General features: G+C 34.3%; 2 protein-coding genes across 5 annotated transcripts in view; both read right to left on the bottom strand.

Moving 5' to 3' along the window:
• LOC106134985 (supervillin) overlaps nt 1-8043 on the bottom strand; it is a 158041-nt gene extending 149998 nt beyond the window's left edge. Inside the window, exon 1 of one of the 2 annotated variants that reach the window (XM_013335139.2) lies at nt 7794-8043. The gene's annotated coding sequence lies outside the window, so the exon portion shown is untranslated. The remainder of the gene's footprint in view (nt 1-7793) is intronic. The other variant, XM_013335142.2, reaches the window with a different exon arrangement.
• An 879-nt stretch (nt 8044-8922) lies between these two features.
• LOC106134986 (uncharacterized) overlaps nt 8923-23703 on the bottom strand; it is a 98973-nt gene continuing 84192 nt past the window's right edge. The window contains exons 1-3 of one of the 3 annotated variants that reach the window (XM_060946408.1): nt 18368-18679; nt 12314-16688; nt 8923-9124 (exon numbers count right to left, since the gene is read on the bottom strand). In XM_060946408.1, coding sequence (XP_060802391.1) covers nt 9114-9124; nt 12314-16688; nt 18368-18421 — 4440 coding nt within the window. In that variant the 5' untranslated portion in view covers nt 18422-18679 and the 3' untranslated portion in view covers nt 8923-9113. Of the gene's footprint in view, nt 12177-12313; nt 16689-18367; nt 18680-23703 lie in introns of those variants that run through there. The other 2 variants (XM_060946406.1, XM_013335144.2) reach the window with 2 other exon arrangements.

Below are 23703 nucleotides of genomic sequence, written 5' to 3'. Positions count from 1 at the left end.
CAGAAAATTTAAAAAATATATAATATTTAAAAGATACTTTGGTTCACTTCTAAAGATTAAGGTGAAAGTCAGATTGCTCATATCACGCTCATAAAATATCGAGGCAAATGGTGATTGATTATCATATCAGGTTTTGTTGTTTATGCATGTGTAGGCAGACGAGTAATGATAAATACAGTCTGTAAAAAAGTTAATTCTATTCAATTCAATTAGACTTTTAACGCTCCTCACTTATCTATATGCGAAAGTAACTGTCAGGGTATTTCTGTTTATACACATATATATACATTCTTTAAATATAAATTTTACACACTTAAACGTATAGGTACATGTGTCAAATTTTGGCTGGTTGGAGGACTTTCCTTACAGTTATGTTTTAATAGGTAACCTTTTTTTTGTAGTACGATATAACTGAAGCACTCGCGTGGCCTTTACCCCAACTAGACAAATAACTTTATTCTTTAATACTTTTTTAAACAATTCAATTAACAAAAATAATCTGCCAGAAACATGAAAATTTTAAACTGTTGCAAAGAATTTAGTAACGGTTGCGAATTTAATCAACAGATTGAAGTTGGAAACCCTTTGAAAGTCACTGGAGCTTATAATTTTGTGCGAAATCTTCTTGAGAGTTTCGTCTGGATGTTCATTGTGAAAAGTTATGCTCGTTTCGAATATTAAAAGTTTCTCAACATTTCTATCTGTTCGATTCGGAAAAGATATAACAATTCTTGTAAATTAAATGAAAGGAATTGATATTTTCTGCTCCGTGTTTTAATGAAGGGAGAGGCAAATAAACTTGGGATTCTTTAAGGCGATGGGTTAGTTCAAACATACAGCTGAACGTTGCATTCCAATCTTTTCAAAACTGTTGGCTCTGTCTTCCCCACAAAGAATAAGACGTGGCTACATGTGTGATAAACCTAACAAAGAGCTTAAATCTTAGTCTACAACTGTGGTCTACCATAAAAGTGAGAAAATGAAATAACGGCCACTCCAATTTTTGTTACAGAGTTCAATTAGATGCACCATGTTTCCACTCTCTAGTACTAGTTTAACTAGCACGTTCTAGAAATCTAATCGAACTTTACAATAATAACAAATGACGTACACAATATTATAATCACAGAATGAAGTCATTCCATCTTATGTGATTACCTCATCCTCAAGAAGTCTAAGGAAATGTGTCCTCGAATTATCGATTTCTTTGCCGAAGCTCGAGAAAATACCTCGGGACACACAGCAGTCACTTATATTCCCTTACTATCGAGGGATAAATGTGTCATTCTAATAAAGCAAAATACAATTCTGAAATTGGAATTTCAATGTAACGGTGAACCTATCTGGCTACAAATCTCGTTAAATTTCAAAAATACAGCTGCACGTGGCCTTTAAGTCTTTCAAAGATTGTTGGCTCCGTCTACTCGGTAAAAGCTCATATTATTACCAACTCAATTTTCCTATAACAACTATATCGAATTAAATGTATCCAATATATAAGTAATAAAAATACCAGTTGGAAGCGAGAGACAGTTGACTCATCGATGTGAGACAGCGGAACGAGGTTGCAATATATCATTATAACATGAAAAATATCTATGTCGAGACAGATTCTGAGTAAGTTGAAGATAAAAGACAAAGGCTACATTGCAAAGAGATTGTGATTCCACTCACGAAAATATTTTTTTCTTCGATTCCCATACAATATCATCAAAAAAGTATCATTAAATCTTTTTAATTTGTAAATGCCCAAGCAACAACAGATTGGCTAATAAAAACTTATTTTGTATAATACACAATGAAACCCACACACAACCATGTTTACCAAAAAATTATAAATTTATACTTTGTACAGTTCCGCGCGCGAGAATATAGGTAATTCATACGTATTCGTACTTACGCCAGCAGCTCCTACCCGCGTGAAAAGTACCCTATGCCTTTCTCCGCACTATTTGTATGCAAAATTTCATGGAGATCAGTTTAATGGTTCACGTACAAATTAACACATAAAACCAATTTCACATTTAAAATATTAGTATTGATTTGTGGGGTCACAGCAAGCAGAAATAGCAAATGGGAAGTATTATGTGCAGAATACAATGCACATACAGGAATGCTTGGGACCAAAGATAATATAAATATATAAATATATAGAAAACCACTAACAAGAAATCTTTAAAAAGCCAAATGGGAGTCGTTTATTAGAGAGAATTGATCGCCCACTGGGGAAAGCGGATAATATTTCAGATTAAATTTTATTGACGTCTTTACAAAGTGAAAAGCGTTTTCTTTTAAAACATTCCTAGATTTCACCACTATTTGTGGCAAACAGTTTTTGCAGCAACTATATTTTTGTTCTTTATGATCACGTATTTAGATAATAACATATTAGTACTAACTAGAGCGCGTGCAAAAATAAATAAGTATGAATTCATAAACTATGTACATTAGTCACAATGTCACAAATTTCAATTGATTTTTATACAAAGAATGGCTGTGGTAAAATAACACCTTTGACGTCACGATTTTTTAATCAGGTAAGTAGGTATCTACATATCTTTTCGATTACCGATGCTCTTGTTAAGTTATATCCTGAGTTTACAAGAATCCTTGAAGCCTAGAAATTCTGCAACTATAACGGAAACGGTTGTACACACTGTAATTGGATATTCATATTCACGGTCCGTTAGCTATTATGACCGATGTGCAGCAACGTGCGTGTATTAATAAAAAAAAAGTTTTCCATCGTAAGAACCAGTCGATTCGTAAAGATAAAGCCTTCTTTGATAATAGATATCGTAAACTGATTTACAATAGATGCTTCAACTAACTACATGTATTGAGAGGAAATCAGAGTAACCATTTCTCCATACAAGAGTAATGTCTGTTTATAAGAAAGATAATTTTGTTTCAAATCTAGAATCACACTTGTGTCGACTTAATATTCTTAGTGAATTTTAGGTTTGAATGTTTGAAGCGTCCAAAAGGCATTGCTGAAAAATGGGGGTTCTATAAAACAAATGTTTGGTCTCTATAATCAAAAATCATGTAAGTAGTACAATAAAAAAAATTGTTACATCAAGGGAACTGATAAGTGGTGATAACATCTCGACTGCGAATCTTATCATCTTCGATTCATCTGATAAAGACTTCTTATGAAAATCTAGAGATCATACAAGGATGTGTTATTTTCATTGCAAAAGTATGTTAAGTTTGCAACTAAAACTAATTGTTTCTACAAATAATGATAAAAGACTTAATAATTATAATGGTTGACTGGAAGAAATCCCAATTGGGATAAGTCCGCGATTGTACATATTCTTCTAAATCCTGTTATGTAAATGACTGATATTTAATTTTTTATATTTTTTTTATGCAGTAACGAGTTTACAAACAAAGAAACAAAAATGGACATCAGTGGTCAAGTGGTCATGGTATGCGACTCAAGTAGCCGTTCCTCCAAAGGTTTAAATCCTTTAACAGCCATGAATGGATCTTGATTGCTAACTGATGCTCTTACGGCGAGGGAAAACATCATGAGCAAACCTGCACAATCAGCCAACATGATGCGTATCCATGTTCCATAGTGAGACAAATACACCTGCATGGTTGCGGAGGTCAGGTGAGGGTTGCTTTGTGTCAACAAACAAACCTGACTTATCCACTCTAGAACCGTAGTTTAACGTCAAAAATGAACGAATGCAGATTTAAAATCAGACATTTTTGTGGTGTTGCGTTTATGCATAACAAATAAATAAATTATGCTGCTGTATAAGATTTTATAATTTGGATGAAACGCGTGCTAATAACGACCTTATTAATAAATAATAAACTCTGTATAAGGTTTGGCCAAAGATAAGAAAATTAGAACACCCCAAGTAGTGTCAGTAGGTTCATGGAAAATGGTTTGAATACTTAAACAAACCATTAATGCTAAAAGCTTTTGCATTTGCATGTTGTAAAATAAAATAGTACTTCAAACTAATTTGGCGTTCTGCGTGTCCATTAGTATCCTATTATTTTTTATTCGAATAACAAGCCGTCGTACGGGGTAGAAGAGACTCGAAGGCCACGTGTAGCCGGAAGGCTTAATAAAGAAAATGAGATTCGGAAATATGGACATGTTGCTACCCTGTGGCCTAAGGACTTATCCTAAGTACTGCAAAAGAATTTCAAAATCTGCGCGGGAAGAGATTGTTTGTCTTTGCCAACAAACCAGCAAGATAGATTCAAATAGGTGAATAGAACAAGAAAGTATCAGGTCGTAGGAGGGGATACCCAACAAACTTGACTGAACTGACTTTGTTAGTCACTTTTGGTATTTGTGGGAGCAAATGTGTTGTTGAGGGTGGAAGTCAAAACAGATTTTTGCTTGTTCGGATTGAAGAGCAAAGAAATGACGATGACCAAACAATAGTAATAACTGCTCATGAATCACTCTTGTAAAAGAAACAATGCTACTTATAACAATACATTTCAAGCGTCGATCTGCGCATAGACAGATTAAAGATAATTAATTACAAAAACAATAAAATGGAAACTACCAAAGCAAAAACGTGACGCCTACAATTACAGATAGTTGTAATGCACAATTAAAACTGTTTTCGAAGTAAGGCAAGCATGGCTAATGGTCAACGGGTTCTATTCCAATCCATCATTTGTAAACATCATTTGTATCAGTACAGTACATACGATTAGATAACAGAGCCTTGTTCTCATAATCTAGAACAAACTGGAGTGGACCACCAGTTTCAGTTACAGATAAGGAGTGACGTCATGTGTCAAATGTGCAAATCCCTCAGACAATTGGTAAATAAGACTGTATGGACTGAAAAAGTTTTGTTGTAAAAGTATAGAAATTTTATGGAAAACGGCAAGCTTCGATAATCGCATGCTCGTTTGCGCAATAAAAAAAATATATGTGAGCGCAATTCTTGCTGGGAATTTTGTAGCGAAAGAAATAATAGTTTATGTGTATCAGCATCAGCATTTATTTCATAAGAAATCTATTTCATTTAAAAAAAAACATTTCATGATTCTAAAATAGGTAAAAAAAAATCCATAATTAAAATCACCACAAACACTCCGTAATGAAAATATGACACAAAGAATTAGTCTGAATAAAATTGCACCAAATTAAACACTAATATTAATGTTATCAGAATTATCTACTCGTTTTCTTGAAACATATCTTTTCTAAGAACTATCTGAACAAGGAATTTAGATAAAATTCCGTTACTTTAGCTTTAGAAAAAACTTCAAGGCTGGCATTGTTTCAAACCGGCAGAAAAAAGATACGTGCAGCCAAACCTACATTATATATGCATACATATACACCTACATCTTTATCCCTTACGGGATAGACGGAGCCCACAGTCTCGAGAAAACTGAAAGGCCAAGGTTCAGCTTTATGACTTAATGATGGCATTGAGATTCAAATAGTGACAGTTTAAGTAGAACACCTAAAATAGAATTCCATTTTTTTATACTTTCCCTTCAAACAAACCTATCAGAGGTTTTAGCAGTTTCAAAATATGCATCTAAGTTTGTAGAAAGATGCGGAGCAGTAGCAGACCTCAATATATGAATGGAAAACGTTGGGCATATGTTTTGTGCAATGAAAACCCGACTAGCTATTTTTCCTTAAAAAAACTATCGTAAAAAAGGAACCGCCTCCAATCGATATTTTCTTTTTTTAAAGTCGGTTAAATTTCTTAAACTTTTACGTTACGTCGTGTAACAAACACTTTCCTGAAAACCGCAAAAAAATCGGTTTCGTGAAACGCGAGATAATCGCGGACAAACATACATGCAGGTTTAATTAAAAGCCGCTTTGATTAAAAACGGTTAATAACAGGTACCTACATCAATAATAAGAAAACTTAAAAACGTAAATGCTTTCTTTAAAAACAATGAAATCATTTTCTTTTTTGATTCGCACCCCTATGCACACTCGAAAATTATAACTCACGCAAATGCAAATCAGAATTCTGTTGATAAGTAACAATTCACAATGCCAAATTATGAACTGTATCGCCGTCGATCCATCAAGTTGCCTAACCACATGGCCTTTGCAAGTAGACCGGGGTGAAATGGCCGAGTCAAGGACAAGTTCAATACATTAGCATGTTGTTTATCAGATCATTTAAGGAGCTTTCAATTAATCTTATCAAAGAATTATTAATAGTAGTTGTACTATCAATCCAAAAGCGCTCGTCATCTTGTGGGGTAAACATAAAGAGGTTAGGTATGCTTCTTTTTCTTGCTGAAGTTCATGAACAAGTATCCGCTTTCACGAAAATTATGGGAAATCCTCTCATCATCCCTATCTCATATATAGCTCATAATCCCTAGGCCATCAAAGGAACTTACGTGCCAAATCTCAAATACCTTAATTTAGGCCTTGTCATTCAAACAGTTAGCATATTATTTTACGTACATACAATTGCCATGCTTCCTGCGTAGGTCTTTCGCTTCATCCACATTCCATATAATATAGAACGAAAATTTAAACCATATATACACCATCCAAAATATGCCCAAAGGAGTTATGATTGAATAATGGTTCGGAGTTTGGAGTTCTACTGACCCTAAACAACAAATTTGTCTTAAAGGTCTGCGGAACGGTTTGCTAAAAATAAAACCAGGACTCATATCCCTTGTTGTATAAGGTGCTTGAGATTCATTGCTTCCACACCTCCCTTCCACTCTTCAATTGCCCTTATAAATCATACTCGCTCAAGATTGAGGTCAACATGTTTATAAAATTATATCATTGTGGAAAATTTGTGTTTGTACATAACTATTAGGTGATACCTACAACAATTTGTTTTTATTCATTATTATGAATGATTACAGCTATTTAATTGTTTATTGATATGAAATTATTCAAATTAACCACTTCACAGATTAAATAGAACTTTGTTGATGATAAAAATAATCAATGACAATAAGTTGTCTTAATATATGAACTCACATGACTGATATAAAATATCAAGATTTTAGAAAAAAAATTGTATTGGTTCAGGAGATACTTAAGAAGTAAATAAGTGGGAGAGACTGAAAAAAGGAGAAAGAAAATATAAGACATGAGGTATCCTGCATAATTATCCACAGACATGGGCAACTCTTTGTCCTATCTTCCTTCCATTTCTAAGAATGAGGTTAACCCAAAACAAAGAGAAAGAGACAAGACACATTTTTGACCTCACAAAAATAGTGAATATACCTGCCTATTCAACCTGCTTAAAAGCCTTGGGTCCATTTTTGTGTAAAATCTAGGAGTAAACAACATTTGTAAACTTAAATAATGTGACCCAATCATACTTAGCATATGAAATTGGGTTTAATTAATTAAGGGCAGTCTTTATAATGGTATCCAAAACAGAACAAGATTCTGGAGGTATTGAAGTAAAAAAAACTGCTTTGATTAAAAATAACTTAAACCACTGCCAGGTTTATTCTGAAACTTGCAATTCCTATGATACCTACATATTCTTCTACACGTGAGTTGTGCCCAAGGCAGTTATAAATAATGTGATTAAAAGCAAATACTACCAGGTACTCAAATATTCTTTAAGATACTCTTAAATAATATTGTTATATCTGCGGAAGGTAAGTCTTATCCTATCCTAAATGTGAATGTTACTATTTACGCTACTTGCTACCAATGAATTTTTTGTTTCAGCACCATAATTAGTTATCTTAGATTAGACTCAGACTACCTGTTGTTTTGTGTTTCATCAAATAAAAAAACAAATTGTACGCTATAGTAAATTATTTTAAACCGTTACCTTTTCAAATTCACGGTCATCCGTTGTAGACAGGTCAACAGGAACAAAGTAGGTTGTTGATCACAAATTAGCAGGGATTTATTACTTGCGGGGACGCATCGATAAAATAATTATCTCTGTATAAAAAACCCACAATGATCTTAAAACTATTTGTTATAAAAGTCGTCAAACCAAACCACTATAAAATATTTTGCAAAATAGTTCACAACAGACAAACGTTCTCGTCTCGCGAAAATAATGACATGACATGAATGACAGCATAAAATAAATAAATGCCAGTCCCATGACAGCTAAGATGAAACGTGACATTGACAGTTACTCGAAAACCAAAGACAATAAATGTAGTTTAAAACAAGACCAGGAGCATTGACCAGAAGATTGGACCTGATACTTTATTTTAATTCAAATGCCTTGTACAAGGCTCTGGCGAGGTGCGATTACATTTTTGAATGATAATGACTTTTTGCTTTTAAAATTTTAGTAAGAAATGCCATCTAGAAGATAATTGAAAAACTATTCGGCTAATTCAAGAGATGAGGAGGCCATAAATAGTCTTTGGTTGAAGATGGTTACAGGAGTAAGCGACAGATGGCGTTGACCGAAAAATAGTATTACCAATTACAAAATATAGATGGCAGTACATACATACATACATACCTAAAATCACGCCTCTTTCCCGGAGGGGTAGGCAGAGACTACCCCTTTCTATAGATGGCAGTACATTAAGGCAAATAGGGTTAAACGACGAAAAACATGCCCTTGTTATGAATGGACTGCTATTCAATTTCTTCGGTACACACACATCCAGGTGCACTAAAGGTGTAAACCACGGGTTGGGTTTAGTTTTAATTAGAACCATTAACTGCAACCTGTTTTTATCACAATTTCTTTATTTTATTTATTCATCAATTTACCATGTCTGCTCTCTCAATCTCTTCATTACTCGTCTAGCCCTTCGCCTAAACGAAGAATACTAAGTTATTAATTTGCAAGCAACCTGATACTATACCTATGAATCTCCTATCACTCTTTTTAAGACTGTTGGTTCTGTCTACCCCACAAGGGATATAGACGTGATTTTACGTATACATATATGTATCAAAAGATTGGAATAATAAAACCAGGTATATCAACTGAAACATTTTATTTAAATTATAACTTCTCTCATATAAATAACGCTCTTTTTATGTAACTGGAAGCCTCTACATAAACATAATGAAGTAGGTATGTCATAAAATTACAATACAATAATGTAGCTTAATACAATAAAATCACTTAAACGCATTGAAGTTCTTATGTACGCCGGTGGAGAAGTGGCATTCAGTTATCACCTAGAAAAAAATCAATTTTAACATAGGTATCGTTCTACAGGATTATCATAAAGTGTAGCTTCTATAAAATGTAGCTTGATCTCTTTGGTACCTAAAAGATGGAACGATAACTACGACGGAGGTATGAAAAAGATGTTTTTATCATCATGATGTCAGATTTTTAGGCTGCGGTCGTGGATACAGCTTTATGGCCAAAGGCAGTGATGAGAGACAAGACCAACGTCGCTGGTTCCGAAGCCATTTCTTAGACTACGAGTGTAAAAAGCCCGTCTATCCCAGTCCCACCCACAAGTGGGACCATTTTGTCCCAGTTTTTGACATGTGTCACAAAGATCAAGCTATATTTTTCTTTACACACTTTACTTAGACTTTAGTAGTCCACGTTTTGAGCCTTGTGGTTTCGGCACTTTGAATAGGACCAGTTAATCTTTTTGCCAACAACCTTATCCATGTTTGGTAAGATCCCTTTTCTAAGCGTGGTCTCGGAGGTCAGAAAGAAATCGGGTTATTACCCGCATTATGTAGGTAGTAATCCCTTGATCAGAGGCAAAGAAACTGGGATATATTTAAAAACGTCAGGAGGATGATGATTTTAACTCCAAAGTAGTCTCACCAAATCAATACATAAATGAAAATCGTTAGCAAACAGCCTATGCTTAGTTTTATTCCTAGGTAGTATCTAGTAGTAGGTACTCACCTACTATCTAGGTATCTAGTTACTAAACTTACAAAATTCGATGCACATTGTTGCCATATTCGTATGTATTGACGTATTTATCTTTTAATTTTTTTATTTACAGTCTTAAAATAAGTGATACACATAAGAGTTCTAACAAAATCTACATTTTAACCCTGCAGTGGTCGCGCGGACTACATATGTAGTCCACTGATACAAAATCAGTTTTATTTCTTAAACGCTACACGTTAGGTTCTTGTGCCGCTAGGTACTTTCAAATGACTAATCGCGGAAAGTTCACAGTGCAGCACGAGCGCCGGTCACACGCGGATGTAGCAATACTAGCTCCGCAAAGTTCCTGGACTACACATGTAGTCCGTGCGACCAATTACGTAAGTATTTTTTCACTTCATATTTTTTTTGTTTTAATTTATTTTATGTATAAATTGATGTAAATATGTAATATAAATATTTTTGATTTATGTTATTTTACTATAAATTAATTTAACATTATATTTTTAGGATAAAAATGGATTATCGACAAGCTGCACAAATAGAGGCGTGGTTGAGAGAAGTTGATGCCGACATCGACAATTATCAAGCTGAGTCTAGCTCGGACGAGGTAGTAGATCAGAGCAGGAACAAGATATTAGAGGAGAAGGGTCGGGTGAAAGCTCTGAAGATGAGGAACCACCTCAGCAAAGACGATGGCGTAATGAATATTACACAGGAGTTGATAACACAGTGTGGTCTAAAACGCTTCCTCAAAACAGAGGAAGAACCCGGAGGCAACATAGTGTTTTTTGTTGATAAAATGTTCTTTGTATGACGTTTCGAGAAACTCTAGAAGATGGCCTCTAATGGTGTTCTTCAATTTACTAAACTTGAGTGCACCAAATGCATTATGTATTTACACAGCAAATAAAAATTATGAAAATATATGCCGTCGGGACTTCCTGATCGATTTATCTTTGGGTTGGATGAAACCATTGGCTCAAAAAAGAATAGACTCAAAATCGTTGCCGAGGTCTTTGACAATAAAAATTAAAGATTTTCTAGGTATTACGGACCAAAAAAGACAAGCACCAGCTTCAGAGGCGACGTCGAGCAATGTAGGCGCCGTTGCCACGACTATAGAAGAGCTCGCAATAAAAATACTTGAAAGTCGTGCACTGCCTGCAAGAAGTTTATTTGTGGAGATCATTCCAAGATTATGTGTCTTTCCTGTGTAGAAAATGCTATGAATGATGAATTTTTATTATTATATTTAAATGTGATCTCAATCAATCAAAGCTGTGATTATTGTGCCAATTTAGAGAAGTATTTTTGTTTTTGTTTAATTAATATAAAAAAGAGTTGACATCTAAGTTTTTATTTTATTTTATATAGTTAAGAAAACTATACTGATTATAATTCCATAAGTAAAATAAATAAATTATATAAAAAAACAAAAGTTATTTCATTTTGAATATGGACTACGTATGTAGTCCGCGCGACCACTCTTGTCTCGATTAGGTGCGCGTCCACTGCAGGGTTAAAAAAAAACAACACTACATGCAAAATCTATACATGCATAAGAAACACGAGATTTTAAACAAAATTTTGATCGTGTATTTGGCACACATTACATTGAAATAAAATATAAATCACAGGTAACGTTACAAAGTAAAATGAAACAACTTCATGATATTATTGCTAAAAACTAAAATAAAATAACTAAATTAATACACTGGAAATATAATAAATTTATGGTAGTAGAGGTTATATCTTGTATAGACAATAAAAACGAATAAAAACTTCGCACAGCAATCAATCATCAGAATAGATCAAACATGATTGTATACATACGTGAATATTTAAAACACATATATTACAGGCAAAAAGGTCATTGTAGGCTGGGGGATGCTAATTTAATCAATTAATCATTTATTTGTTAAAATCCTTAATAAGAAATAAATTATTAAATTCCTTTTGATAGTTAAAATCAGTCAGATGTTATTATGGTTACTGTTTATTCTGGCGATTGAAAAGCGAAGGCGATTTTATTATATTTCAAGAGATGGTTACACTTTTGAGGACTATCGCTTGGAGCTTACCTACAGATGTTTGGAGCCTCGGTGGCGTGTATAGAGAATGCTCGGTTTTGAGAGAGGCTCAATAGGAAGTATAATGATACCAATAGTGCAACTGTCTCTTATTCTATATCTACGGGTTATATAATAAGCATAGCAATAATTGTGATAACGGCCAGTAACAAGCCGAGCAGCGTCAGCCAGTCCAAGTCTGCCAGGTGCTGGGAGAACATCAGGGTGTAGGAACAAGCTAACATCAAAGTGCCTGAGTCGCGCCAACTACGCTTTGACTCCGTGTTATCGCCTGTTGGGGAAAAAATATCGCTAATAAAAAAGTTAGTCTGCCATTCAAATAACGAACACAAAATGATTTGTCGGCAAGCGGGATGCGAAATGATTAAAATGAAAACCAAACACCGTGCATGATTATGGGCCACGTACCTCTATTTTCTATTTGTGAACTATTTTGCCTTTTAGCTCTCCACGGCACTATATTAGTAGGCAGTGAGTTGCTTTGACTAGGAGTATCGTTTGTTTGGTCGACCGAGAGCCTTCTCAGGTGCTGATTTACACTTTGGACCAGCTTTGGGGAGCTGAGATCAGCCCTTGCTGCGGTTTCTGATTCCGCATGAATTTCATTTACAGCTTTAATTTGAGGTTTAGAGCTGTCTAACTTGAATATTGTCGCTAATTCCTCGGAGGAGTTGTATTCAGTAGAATCAACAGCGTCTTTTCTGATTTCTAAATCGTCTTCGTATATCGACAAATTTACAGATGCTCTATGCGCTTTGTTCGGTTCAGTACTTTGTTCAGTTACTTGATTTAATTTTTCACCGGCCTCTGATATGCCCGTCATTTTATTCGCATCTGTAGTCTTATTTTCAGTTTTCTCTATTTTGGGAACAAACAATTTTTCATTGACTTGTGTTATTCCTGCGATTAAATCAGAAATCCCGTCTTTCAATTCTTTGAATGCATTAATTTCATTAATTTCCTTTATTTTATCATCCATATTCAAGAATGGATTGAGTGAATTGATTTGAACTTGTGGTTTATTGTGGGAATCTATTATATCTTTACGGTCATTTGCAATTTCAACTTTGACAGCGTCATTTTGAACATTCGAAGGGATAACATCAGCAATCAATTTATTATCGGAATCCACAACGGTAGTTTTTTCAGCATTCAGACACTCTTCTGCTTTTTCAATATAATTGGAAAGGCGCAAACTCTCATCTTCGATATTAAGATCTCTTTCATAGCTATGTTTCAATTGATCTTCAACTCTATGTAGTTGGTTGGATATAGCAAGAAGACTATCTTCAGTCTTTTTCCCTTTAGATTCCTCGATTTTAATAGATTCCTTGTCATTATTCTTATCGTGAACGATTTCTGAATGAACTTTTACATGTTTTACTTCAGGCATTGATTCCTCATATGACATGTTTGTTAAACCATTCAAAAAGTTTAACCTACAATCAGATAACCGGGACTGAATATCTGACTTTTTTTCAGCATTATTTCTGTTTTTATCTAACTCAGCTAGGGCTACGCCCAATTTGTTACTGGTATCCATAGCTTCTTGTGCTAACATGCTTAAAACTTGCTGAAACTCATCCTTGGATGATCGTTTGGAGGACTGTGGTGACCTATTTGATGGCGATGAACTTTTGGACTTATCACATGATGGAGGCTTAGCAAGATATTTATCATCATTATGAAGAAATGAATCGTCTTTTGCGAAATGGGAAGTGGGGGTGTGATGGTTATTGACAAAGAGACTAACAGTGTTGTGTCTATGTTTTACCTTATTGCGTGGATAGTGATCCTGTTCATTATCGTTACTGTCAAATGTTTCCCGAAGACGTCTCATGACATCATTATTGCTAGGTGTTTTTTGAAGTGAAGCCACTTTACTCATATTTACAGCATCATCAATCTCTTTTTGAATCATTGTAAATATATTGGCCGAAAGCGAACGAACTGCTCTTTTCTTCTTTAAGTTCGCAACTGATTCTTTTGTAAAAGGAAACTCTGTGTAGCTTTGATTATTATTGATATAACCATTGTATTCATCCCCGTTGAATAAAGATGAATGTCTATTATCTTTTCGAAGACTTCTGTAAGCTAAGTCATCTGAAACCAAATCCGGAGATCTTCTTGGTATGAATCTTGATCTACCCTTATTTTCAGGAGTAGCATGTAAATAGTCACTTTGTGGCGCCGGAGTTACCGGTCCTATTGGAATTCCAAATGGTGGTTGTGGTTCAATGGTTTTTAATCGACTGTTTGTCTGCTTAATATTCCGGTAAACGACGTCATCGTGAACTATATCTGGTTCATGCCGTTCAGAATTTCTATCCTCATCAGATGCATATGGTACATAGACAGGGGAAGCTAACATATAACTTATTTGAGCCTGAGTATCTTTATAGTTTGGTTTTTCTTTTGTTAGAGAATTCATTCTTCGGAATGCCATATCATCTTGTAATTTGTCAGGTAATGTGGATCGTCTTGGCACTCGCCTCAATGGTGTCGTCGGTTGACTACGTAGTTGTATATCGTCATCATTGCCATTCCAATCATTGAAATTGTCATTAAACTTTGGTGTCATTAGCTCACGGCGTTCTGCTCTATCTAATAAATCTTCGTCACCTAAACCTAAGCTATTATAAATTGCTTCAAGTTCATTAAGAGCATCGTCGAGATTTGTTGATTTTCGGCGTTCAGAATTTTTTTCTTCATCTGATAATATTTGATATGAATTTGGGACGACAGTATCAGACTTATGACGTGTATGAGTTTTAGATGTAGGTGAAATAATCGGTGGATCGACCGTAACAGACCGTTTGTATTCTGTTGTAGCTTTCCATATTCTAGCACCATCTGTAGTATCTACAGACGCTTGTTTATATTCCACTTTATTTTTATTTTGGTAATCAGTATCCTCAGTTTTATGAATATTTTTACTATTTCGATCCATTGATGATTTATTTATATGAGTATTACTGGGACATTCACTTTTGCTTCGGGAATTAGCAAAATTAACTTGTTTTCTTTTTTGTCTTTCAGCGTCATCAATTTTTCTCCAAAATTCCGAAGCATTTCGAGGTCTACGGTATATATTTTCTGTTAATGACGTCTGTGAGTCACTCATATACTGGTTTTCATGGCAATTTTGACTAGTTTTTATGCTAATGGGACGCCGTGATCTAGGACTACCGTCAGCGTAATATAAATAATCCTGGCGTAATTGAATAGGTTCGGGCTTAATAAGTGATGATTGGTCAACTTTTTTTCTCCACGGCGGTGTATTTGCATAAAGACCATAATGATTAGGTTCTGCTGATACTGAAGCAGGCCTTCGAGGTTGTTCATTTTTATAGTAGAAGTTTTGTAGATATTCGTTGTTTTGCATTGCAATGTGGTCTTCAGAATTGGAAATAGGCCGTCGTAGCCCATTAAAACTCTGTCCGATCGTTCTTTCTTGACTTCGTCGCATAATTCTATCAAAGTCGTTGTTAGGCACACCATGTAACATATTTTGTTTACTACCCATATTATCAGGTACTATAGAATTGGGCTCATAGTACATTGACACAGGAGTGGCGACCTTCCTTTGCAAGTCGCGAGGAGGTGGTACTGGTGGGGCTCTCTCGTCTCTCTTTACATTAGTAACATTTCCTAATGGAAATTTAACGCACATTATGTTTTCAGGTCGTTCATAGTGATTATTAACGCTGCCCTCTCGACTATTATTTGCATAAAGCGGTTCCCTATGAATGATATTATTTGGGCATTGTATGGAATAGTTAATATGTTCACTGTTAACTTTTGCGTTGAAGTTAATTGATGAAGGGTAACTTTGAGTAGATGGAAAAGATGATATTGATTCAGATTTGAGTGGGCGACGACTTAAATCACTTGTGTAAGTTTGTTCTTGTTTAACTCTACTATTTTGTTCTCTTTTACAAGTCCCGTATCCACTACTTTGACTCGTTGGAGTTCTTGTCAACATCTCAACTTCTGCTTTTGTGTAGCCTTGTTGTATTAATTCGGCTTCTTTATTTAATTGATTTTCTTCATCGCGAGATAATCGTTTTATATATCTTTCATTTCTTGCACTTCTACTTCTTTTGTTTAAAGAACTATCCCTTGAACGCATCAACGAATCATCACTTCTGAATCGGACCATTGAGGAAGAATTAGATGATTTTAGTGATTCTTCATCGCTACTCGATTCCCCTCTCATACTATTTCTTAAAGCTTCCACTCGAGCCTTTAGTCTGCCTTTCCTAGATTTTCTCGATGGTGTATCTAAAATAGTTCTCATTGAACGACATGAATTATCATCTCTTAGACTTAAGGTTTCCTTTGAAGCTCCATAAAGTTGATTTTTGGCTCGATAGTTTATAAATCCAGCTGAAGGATCTGATAGAACACCATCATCTGCAGTATCCTTTATAAGAGGGTTGGCTACACTTTGAGCGCGTCTGGTATCTCTGACTACAATATGATCAAAATTATTTACAGCTGGGGTTCGTTTCTTCTTCTTTGCCTTCTTTTTGGATGGAGACCGCGTATTAACTCCTTCGTCACTTTCTGATGACGAGGGACTTTCTTCCTCCTTCTTCTTTCTTCGAAACAGTTTTCCAAGAGACCATTTCTTGTCTTTCTTGTTCCTTTCGTGATCAACATCTGGTTGAATCGGCCTGTCGGCTCGGCGTTGGACTGTGGCATATTCTTCATTGAAGGGACGGTATTGAGTGGATGATCCAGATACGTCCCGGTGAGGAACCGGTGGCGAGTTAACAGCCTGAAATGTAAGAAAAAAAACATTAATAAAAAAAACGCTTACTATAAACAAATTTAACTTTCAGTAAAACTGAATGGCGCAGAAAATATTAAGACTTGAAATGAGATTTTTGAACTCCGTGTAAATGGATCGGGGTTAATGGGAACTTTACGTCAGTACTTTGTTTATTGATCTCAATTTGAACGCATTGTAAACTTGAGTTTTAAAAATAAGTATTCACGTGGTTAGGCTGATATTGTCACAAGTCTACTTAAATATGTTGTTTTCAAAATAATGGTGCCAGAATTATTAAAGCAATTATAAGACTTTTGTTTTGTTTTTGAACAGCCTAATAGTCGTTTCAATTAGAAAAAATGTTTAATTTGTTCTCATATTAAGCAAATGAGTGGTAGGTATGTAAAGTTTGTTTTTTTATACCAAAAAGTACTTAATTGAGGTTAAATAACTCATCACAAACTAAAAATAAATTGAGATAGTAACGTTCTCGCCTAGCTGTCTAACTCAAATTCACCCAATCCAAGGGCGTTCTGTTGGCTATTTGTCAAATTTTAAAAACGTTATGACTTGTTGTCGTCAGTATTTGTTTGGACTGGAGGAACTACGCTCGATTTGATAAAGACTTCGTTAGTACATCGTGATATCTGAGGTGATAGGTCAATGTTATATCAATTTATGTGTTGGTAAATTAATGCAAAATATATAAAGCTACCTATAATTTCGTGATGCGAAAATAACAACTGTTTTTCTTATTGCAAAGAACAGTTTAGTCAAGAATAGGTAATTATTTTTACACTCGTTGCAACCTGTGTAGGTAGGTACTAATTACTTGCAAAGTACGCTTATCAAATTCACTAGCAATGATGTGACTGGTCTTAAAACGAGACAAAACATAAAATTTAGACCCAGAAACTTCTTTTATTTATAATGCGATGAGCTAATTACTTCAACAACCAATTTTACACATCTACCCAATACTTTTCCTTAGATAAGCTGCAAAATGTTTCAGATGTGCAAAACAAGATGCTGACTGGGAGACACAACGCGTGACGCAAACACTATAAGGCCATTTGTACTGTAACTGTAAGATGTGTTTAAAATTGTACCGTGTGGTTCCCGGCACCAATAGAAAAAATAATAGGACCACTCCAACTCACTTCTATGGATGTCGCAAAAGACGACTAAGGAATGTATGTGTTCAGAATATGAAAGTCCTTCCCAGAGACGAGATTTTTTTCAATCATTGTTGACTTGAGTATATTTGTCCTCTATCTGCCAGATAGAAGGGAAGAAGTCTAAGGAAATGCAAATCCAAACGAAAGAAATGAGTAACTAATCACTCTTGCTCTCAAAATCTTACGGGAGACAAGGGCACGGAACTTCAATTCTTAGTTGTTGGTTGGTAAACAAATAGTGCGTAACTCCGTTAGTCCCGAGTTCGATTCCCAGCACGGACATTCTTTGGTATTAATTTTTTCAGACATTGTCAGTAGATTTGGGTAGCTTCTGCCTACCATTTCTGGGAAAGAGGAAATTTATGTAAGTATGTAACTTCAGGAATTATTCATGTAACTCACGACACCAAGTAAGAGCTCGCTTTCAGTCGATGTTGTCGCAAATTTATTATAAAAGCATTCTTTGTTTACGACAAAACCTCAACAAAACCAATTAAAAATACTCACAGGCAAAAAAGATTTGAAGTAACTATTGTCCCCGACATCCAAAACAGCGATCATTTTAATTTTTATATCAACATTAACACTTATTTAAAGATCACACAGAATTTATATTTATACAGATCACTCCTTTTTTATTTAAGAGCTAGTCTTAAGGATTGTTCTCCATCCCTTTTTTCTTTGTTTTCATCAGCTAGAAGACTGAATATACACAGATTATCATCACATACAACATTACCACTTATTATTTTAAGATCATCAACACTCCCACTCTTTGCATTTGGCACGACAACCTTCAGGAATATTTTCACGTAATTTACGTTCACGAATATATCGTTAACAACACTGGGAATGTCTGCAAGTGTATTTATAACTCTTATTTACAACGGAATTAACTCTTTTATAATAGATTGAAAGTTAGATCAAGAAATTCTTCGTGTACGGTAAAGGTTAAAGTTTATTATAATTTCAATTATCAAAAAGAATTTAATAAATTTTATAAATATAAAGGAGATTTTGTGTAAGTACCAAAAACGAATTGTATTAAAATTAAAACAGTGAACTTAGTTTTGTGGAAAAGTTGAACAGAAACTGACCTTTGCTCAGAATTGGGATGAAACAGGTAAAAAAAACCTTATCAATCATCGTCATTACCTCGAAAATCTTTACGTGGATAGGTACGAGTGCTCAAGTTATGTCTTCCCAAATTTTATTGATAAGCAATTAAAATTGTCGAACTATAAATTTGTATGTCTTCATACTCAAACAACACTCCTTAAAACAAATTTATAAACGAAATAAATTCTACTAAAATGAGCTGTAAAATTGTATTGTTTGTATGTGCATTGAGGGACGAAAACTTCTGATAATTAAAAATTCACTACTGAAAATCAACCTCTTATTATCTAGTTGACAAAAGCTCATTTACGTAATCATACTTTTACGAAATTGTTATTATAAATACAATCACAGACACAATTCACAACACACCAAACTAAACGGTTGTGTATTTAACGATTAATTAACGCGAAGATATCAAGACAAGACTGAGTGCGGGGATGACACGCGGGCGACTAACCATCCTCTCAGATATTTTGGCCACCGCTATATCTACGGTACATTCTATATTCCTGCTATTATAACGCGCCCGATGCTCCACAAATCTAGTTATTTATACACTCAGGACGTTAAGAGACCCGCGCTTTATATTTTTTTTAATAAATTTGTGTAATTTGGACAGTTTATCGTTGGCGTTAGTTTAGGCCGATTTTTTAATTATTAGCAAGTGTAGGTATTTGTCAAATAATCTAAATGGAAATTCATTGCCAAAAAGAGATTTAGAAACGATGTTATATCTGATGTTACGTCTTAGATTATTCGGTTTTAATGCGATGCATAGTGAAGCATAGGTCTGCTTTAGATTATTATTATGTATGTTTCAGAAACTTTACTTGCTAACTAGTACTACTAACTAGAGTAGCTACTCTTGCGTAATATGAAAACTTTAGTATTCGTTCCCGCGGAAAATTTGGGAAATCCTACACTATATAAGACTACATAACTAGACTTTATACTACATACATACATTAAATCACGCCTCTTTCCCGGAGAGGGTAGGCAGAGACTACCTCTTTCCACTTGCCACGATCTCTGCATACTTCCTTCGCTTCATCCACATTCATAACTCTCTTCATGCAAGCTCGGCGGTTTCGGGTACTTTTGACCTGACCCTTTACCAGGACGTCCTTAATTTGATCAAGATACGTTAGTCTAGGTCTTCCCATATATAACTATATAACATAACATACATAACTATATAGACTGCATAAGGAACCTGGCAAATTTCAAATCTCAAGCCCAACAAGTGTGTTGATAACATCAACTGACATATTATGTAAGTCAGTCAGTATCTTCTCTTTAGATACCTAGAATAATCGTTTCAGTTTTCCACTGTCAGACAGTCTCTTCGCTTGCTACGGTATAAAATAAAAAAAAAATAGGTTTTAACTGTAGTTTATCACCGACGGAACCTTCTAAAAGAAAGTCGGGTTCGGAGTTAATGGTTTATACTTTATTTTTATTTTCATGCAATTCCCGACTCAAGGGAATTCACACTAGTGTAATTTATAGCCGCAGTGCAGTAGATAAATTAAGTACAAAAAGCATTTTTGATCTAATTTTTTTAGTTGCGAATGCATTAATAGTTAGGTATATATTATATGTACATTAAATTATCTCATAAGGGGATTTTAAAAGTGATGAAGTGAAACTGGAATAAAAAACTAGAATAAGAATGAGATTAGGCGATCAGCTTATCCGACAATGCTTATGAATGGTTTTTAGGTAATTCTTATCCGACCTTACAACAACTGTTTCAAAAGTGACCATTTGCATTTATGAAATGTTTACATAACCCATAAACTCCCATATGTTTTCCAATTTACTTTGACAGCCTATATTTTGGTTAGTTGATTAATTTTTCAGAAACATCACCGATACACGACACCAGCCGTCGCGCTATTTCCGCCTTCCGAAATTAGACGAATGTAGGAAATATTAATCCTGCTTCGTTGTGGACACGCCTTTAAAAACTTTTGCCATGAAATTCTTTTTTTAAATAAAAAAAAAAACTTTTTACTTTTTATCCTTCAGCTCTTTTTGTCAAATGGGTCGGCTGGTTTTGTCTATTTTATCCCACGAGGCTTATCCATTCCATTGCAACTGATTTTAGACCTTCGCGATGTAAATTTTTCTATTTATATATAAATTTATCATTGTGACATGATTCAAAACGTCCGTGATAAAATAAAGGTGTGTTACGTGCGCATTTCATATCTGTAGAATTTATAAACTTATCCTACATTCTTAATTATTTTTTATTTAGTGTCTTGAATTTTTTTTACAAGTAACAAACTTTTTGGAAAAGCATCCATGCAATGTTTTGTTTTCTTTTTTATTTAGATCATGGAAGATAGTAAAAAGTTATAGAACCAAAGTAAATATTATGTAATCATATAATCAAATACATTTACCAAGAAGTTACAAATTTTTTTTCTAAATTAAATTTCTTTTATTAATTGGTTTATAAATTATTGCCAAATCGGTTCACTAATTCCGGCTGTGTCGAAAGATATGTCAATAATCAAGTTTATCTTCTCTAAAATGTATTTATTTTAACAAAGTACAGTCAATCGCAGAAAATCTTGACCCTCTCTAAAGCCAACACCGTGATAGGTCCCTAGTTAATCTATGAACAGTACGCATCGTCAAACAAAGACATCGTTGAGCAAATGAAGTGAAGATTGTCTGAATACTGCTCCAAATATATCTTGGGAGGTGAGTCAAGTGCACGAGCTGGCTCCGAAATAGACTGTTGGTTCTGATTGAAGGGAACCCACGTCTGACGTGATTCGAACAACAATAGAAGATACATACATACATATAGTCACGTCTATATCCTTGCAGGGTAGACAGAGCCAACAGAATATAAGATTCATCTTTTGAATGTCAACCAGTTACTTAGACAGTGTCCTCTTTTGTGTATATGTACCTCTTTTATATACTAAATGATAGTAAATATAAAATAAAAGTAGTAATAGAGTTATATATATGATAAGTTAGTATTGGTATTGTATGGACAGAATATTAGCATTTTATGTAAGTAGATTGAAGATATATTATGTATAAATAATAGATCTGTTAATACTGGTCCGACTTACTATTTATTAAATTGAAATTGGAAGTTCGCTTAAATTATCTACATTTGGCACGCGATATTAATCAATGTTTGTTTATAATGCACATCTGGAATCATATAACATTACAACTGCATTCAAGACAGTTTCTATTTTAGTTTCCTGAATAAAAATAATCCGCCGTTTAAAACCACTGAATGTTTTGTTAAAATAAAAGGCGATTAACGAATTCCTAATCTGAAATAAAGCATTAGTTAGGTTGATAAATTAATTGTGAAATGTTAATCTTTGTTTGATTTACAATTTGCTAGATATATAATTTTGTCTATTAGTCAAAATGTTTTTGTAATTAATAAAAAGTTAATGTTTATAAATAGTTTGACCTAGTATTACTACTACTAGTAGAGATCTAGACTATATTGGATTATGGTTAGTTTCCTCACAATGTTTTCTCTCACTAAAAGAACATTCTGTTAGCAATCGATGTACGTACTTAGTTAGATAAAGACTCAGAAGAAAGCTCTTCGGAGATACATGGCTCCGGTAGGAATTAAAGATGAACAGCTCTACCTGTTCATTATGTTATTTTTATTTATTAATTGGTTCGAAAGGACGTTATATTCTTTAACTAAAGAGCGCCTGCGGCCCCACCCGCGTAAAACGGAATATCTGGATATTTCCCGTTCCTGCCAGAATTTACAAAAATTCTTAGCGGAAGCTTATATTATAACAAAAACGATCGGTAAAGTAGTTCGGGCTGACAGATTATTCAGTCAATCAGTCACTTTTTCGTTTTATATATATATATGTAGATGTAGGTACCATATCGCATAAATTCGTAATCCTTTGAAAGTACAATCGTCGTCGTAATTTTAAATGTTATAGCGTACTCAAAATTTCCGCTACCACTATGCGTATGCGCATTGCAACATCTCAATCCAAACAGAACGGCTATTTCTGAGCGAGGGATCGGCCAAGAGTGCTCGGGTGTTCACACTTCGTAAACTATGTGAAGTTCAACAATTCTATTAATTAGGAATTGAAAGACAACTCTTTTTCGATACTGTACAGTACAGTAATATACCTACCCCATCGCCTCTTTTGCATATACTAAGAGATCTAGTCTTGATGTGCTTATAAGCTCTGTCTAACCCGTATGGGATGAAGATGTGGTATTATGTATTATAAAAGAACATTTTGTTGTAAAATTTCATTTAAAGTTTCTAAAAATGGCAAACGTTAGTTCCGAGTTATTTTTTAAACCATTTCTAGGTAAATATAATAATACTGAACTCCGCTTAGTTAGGAATTTTCCTGAAATGAAACTTTAGCAATTTGAAACTAAAATGGCAGATAAACCCCGTCATGGAAACCTGCGCGTGTTGCGCATGAATATCTCCTAAACGACCGAAACTTATTTTTGTGCAAGAGTTAGCATTGAGACTTTATCTGCTTTAGGATACTTAAGTAAATTATCCTGTTATTTTTTATTAGATAAATTTTATGTCAACTCAGTAAATTGATGTTGAAAATAAAAAAAAAACAATATACGGCACTAAATAAACGGAAACAAACATAACATATAATCACGTCTATATCCCCCGCGGGGTAGACTAACACAACTTACATATTTTTTTATTTAAATTA

This window comes from Amyelois transitella, chromosome 11 (genome assembly GCF_032362555.1).
Source record: "Amyelois transitella isolate CPQ chromosome 11, ilAmyTran1.1, whole genome shotgun sequence".
NCBI classification, from domain to species: domain Eukaryota; kingdom Metazoa; phylum Arthropoda; class Insecta; order Lepidoptera; family Pyralidae; genus Amyelois; species Amyelois transitella.
The sequence above is the reverse complement of the archived record's forward strand: the minus strand, read 5'-3'. Positions and strand labels throughout refer to the sequence as shown.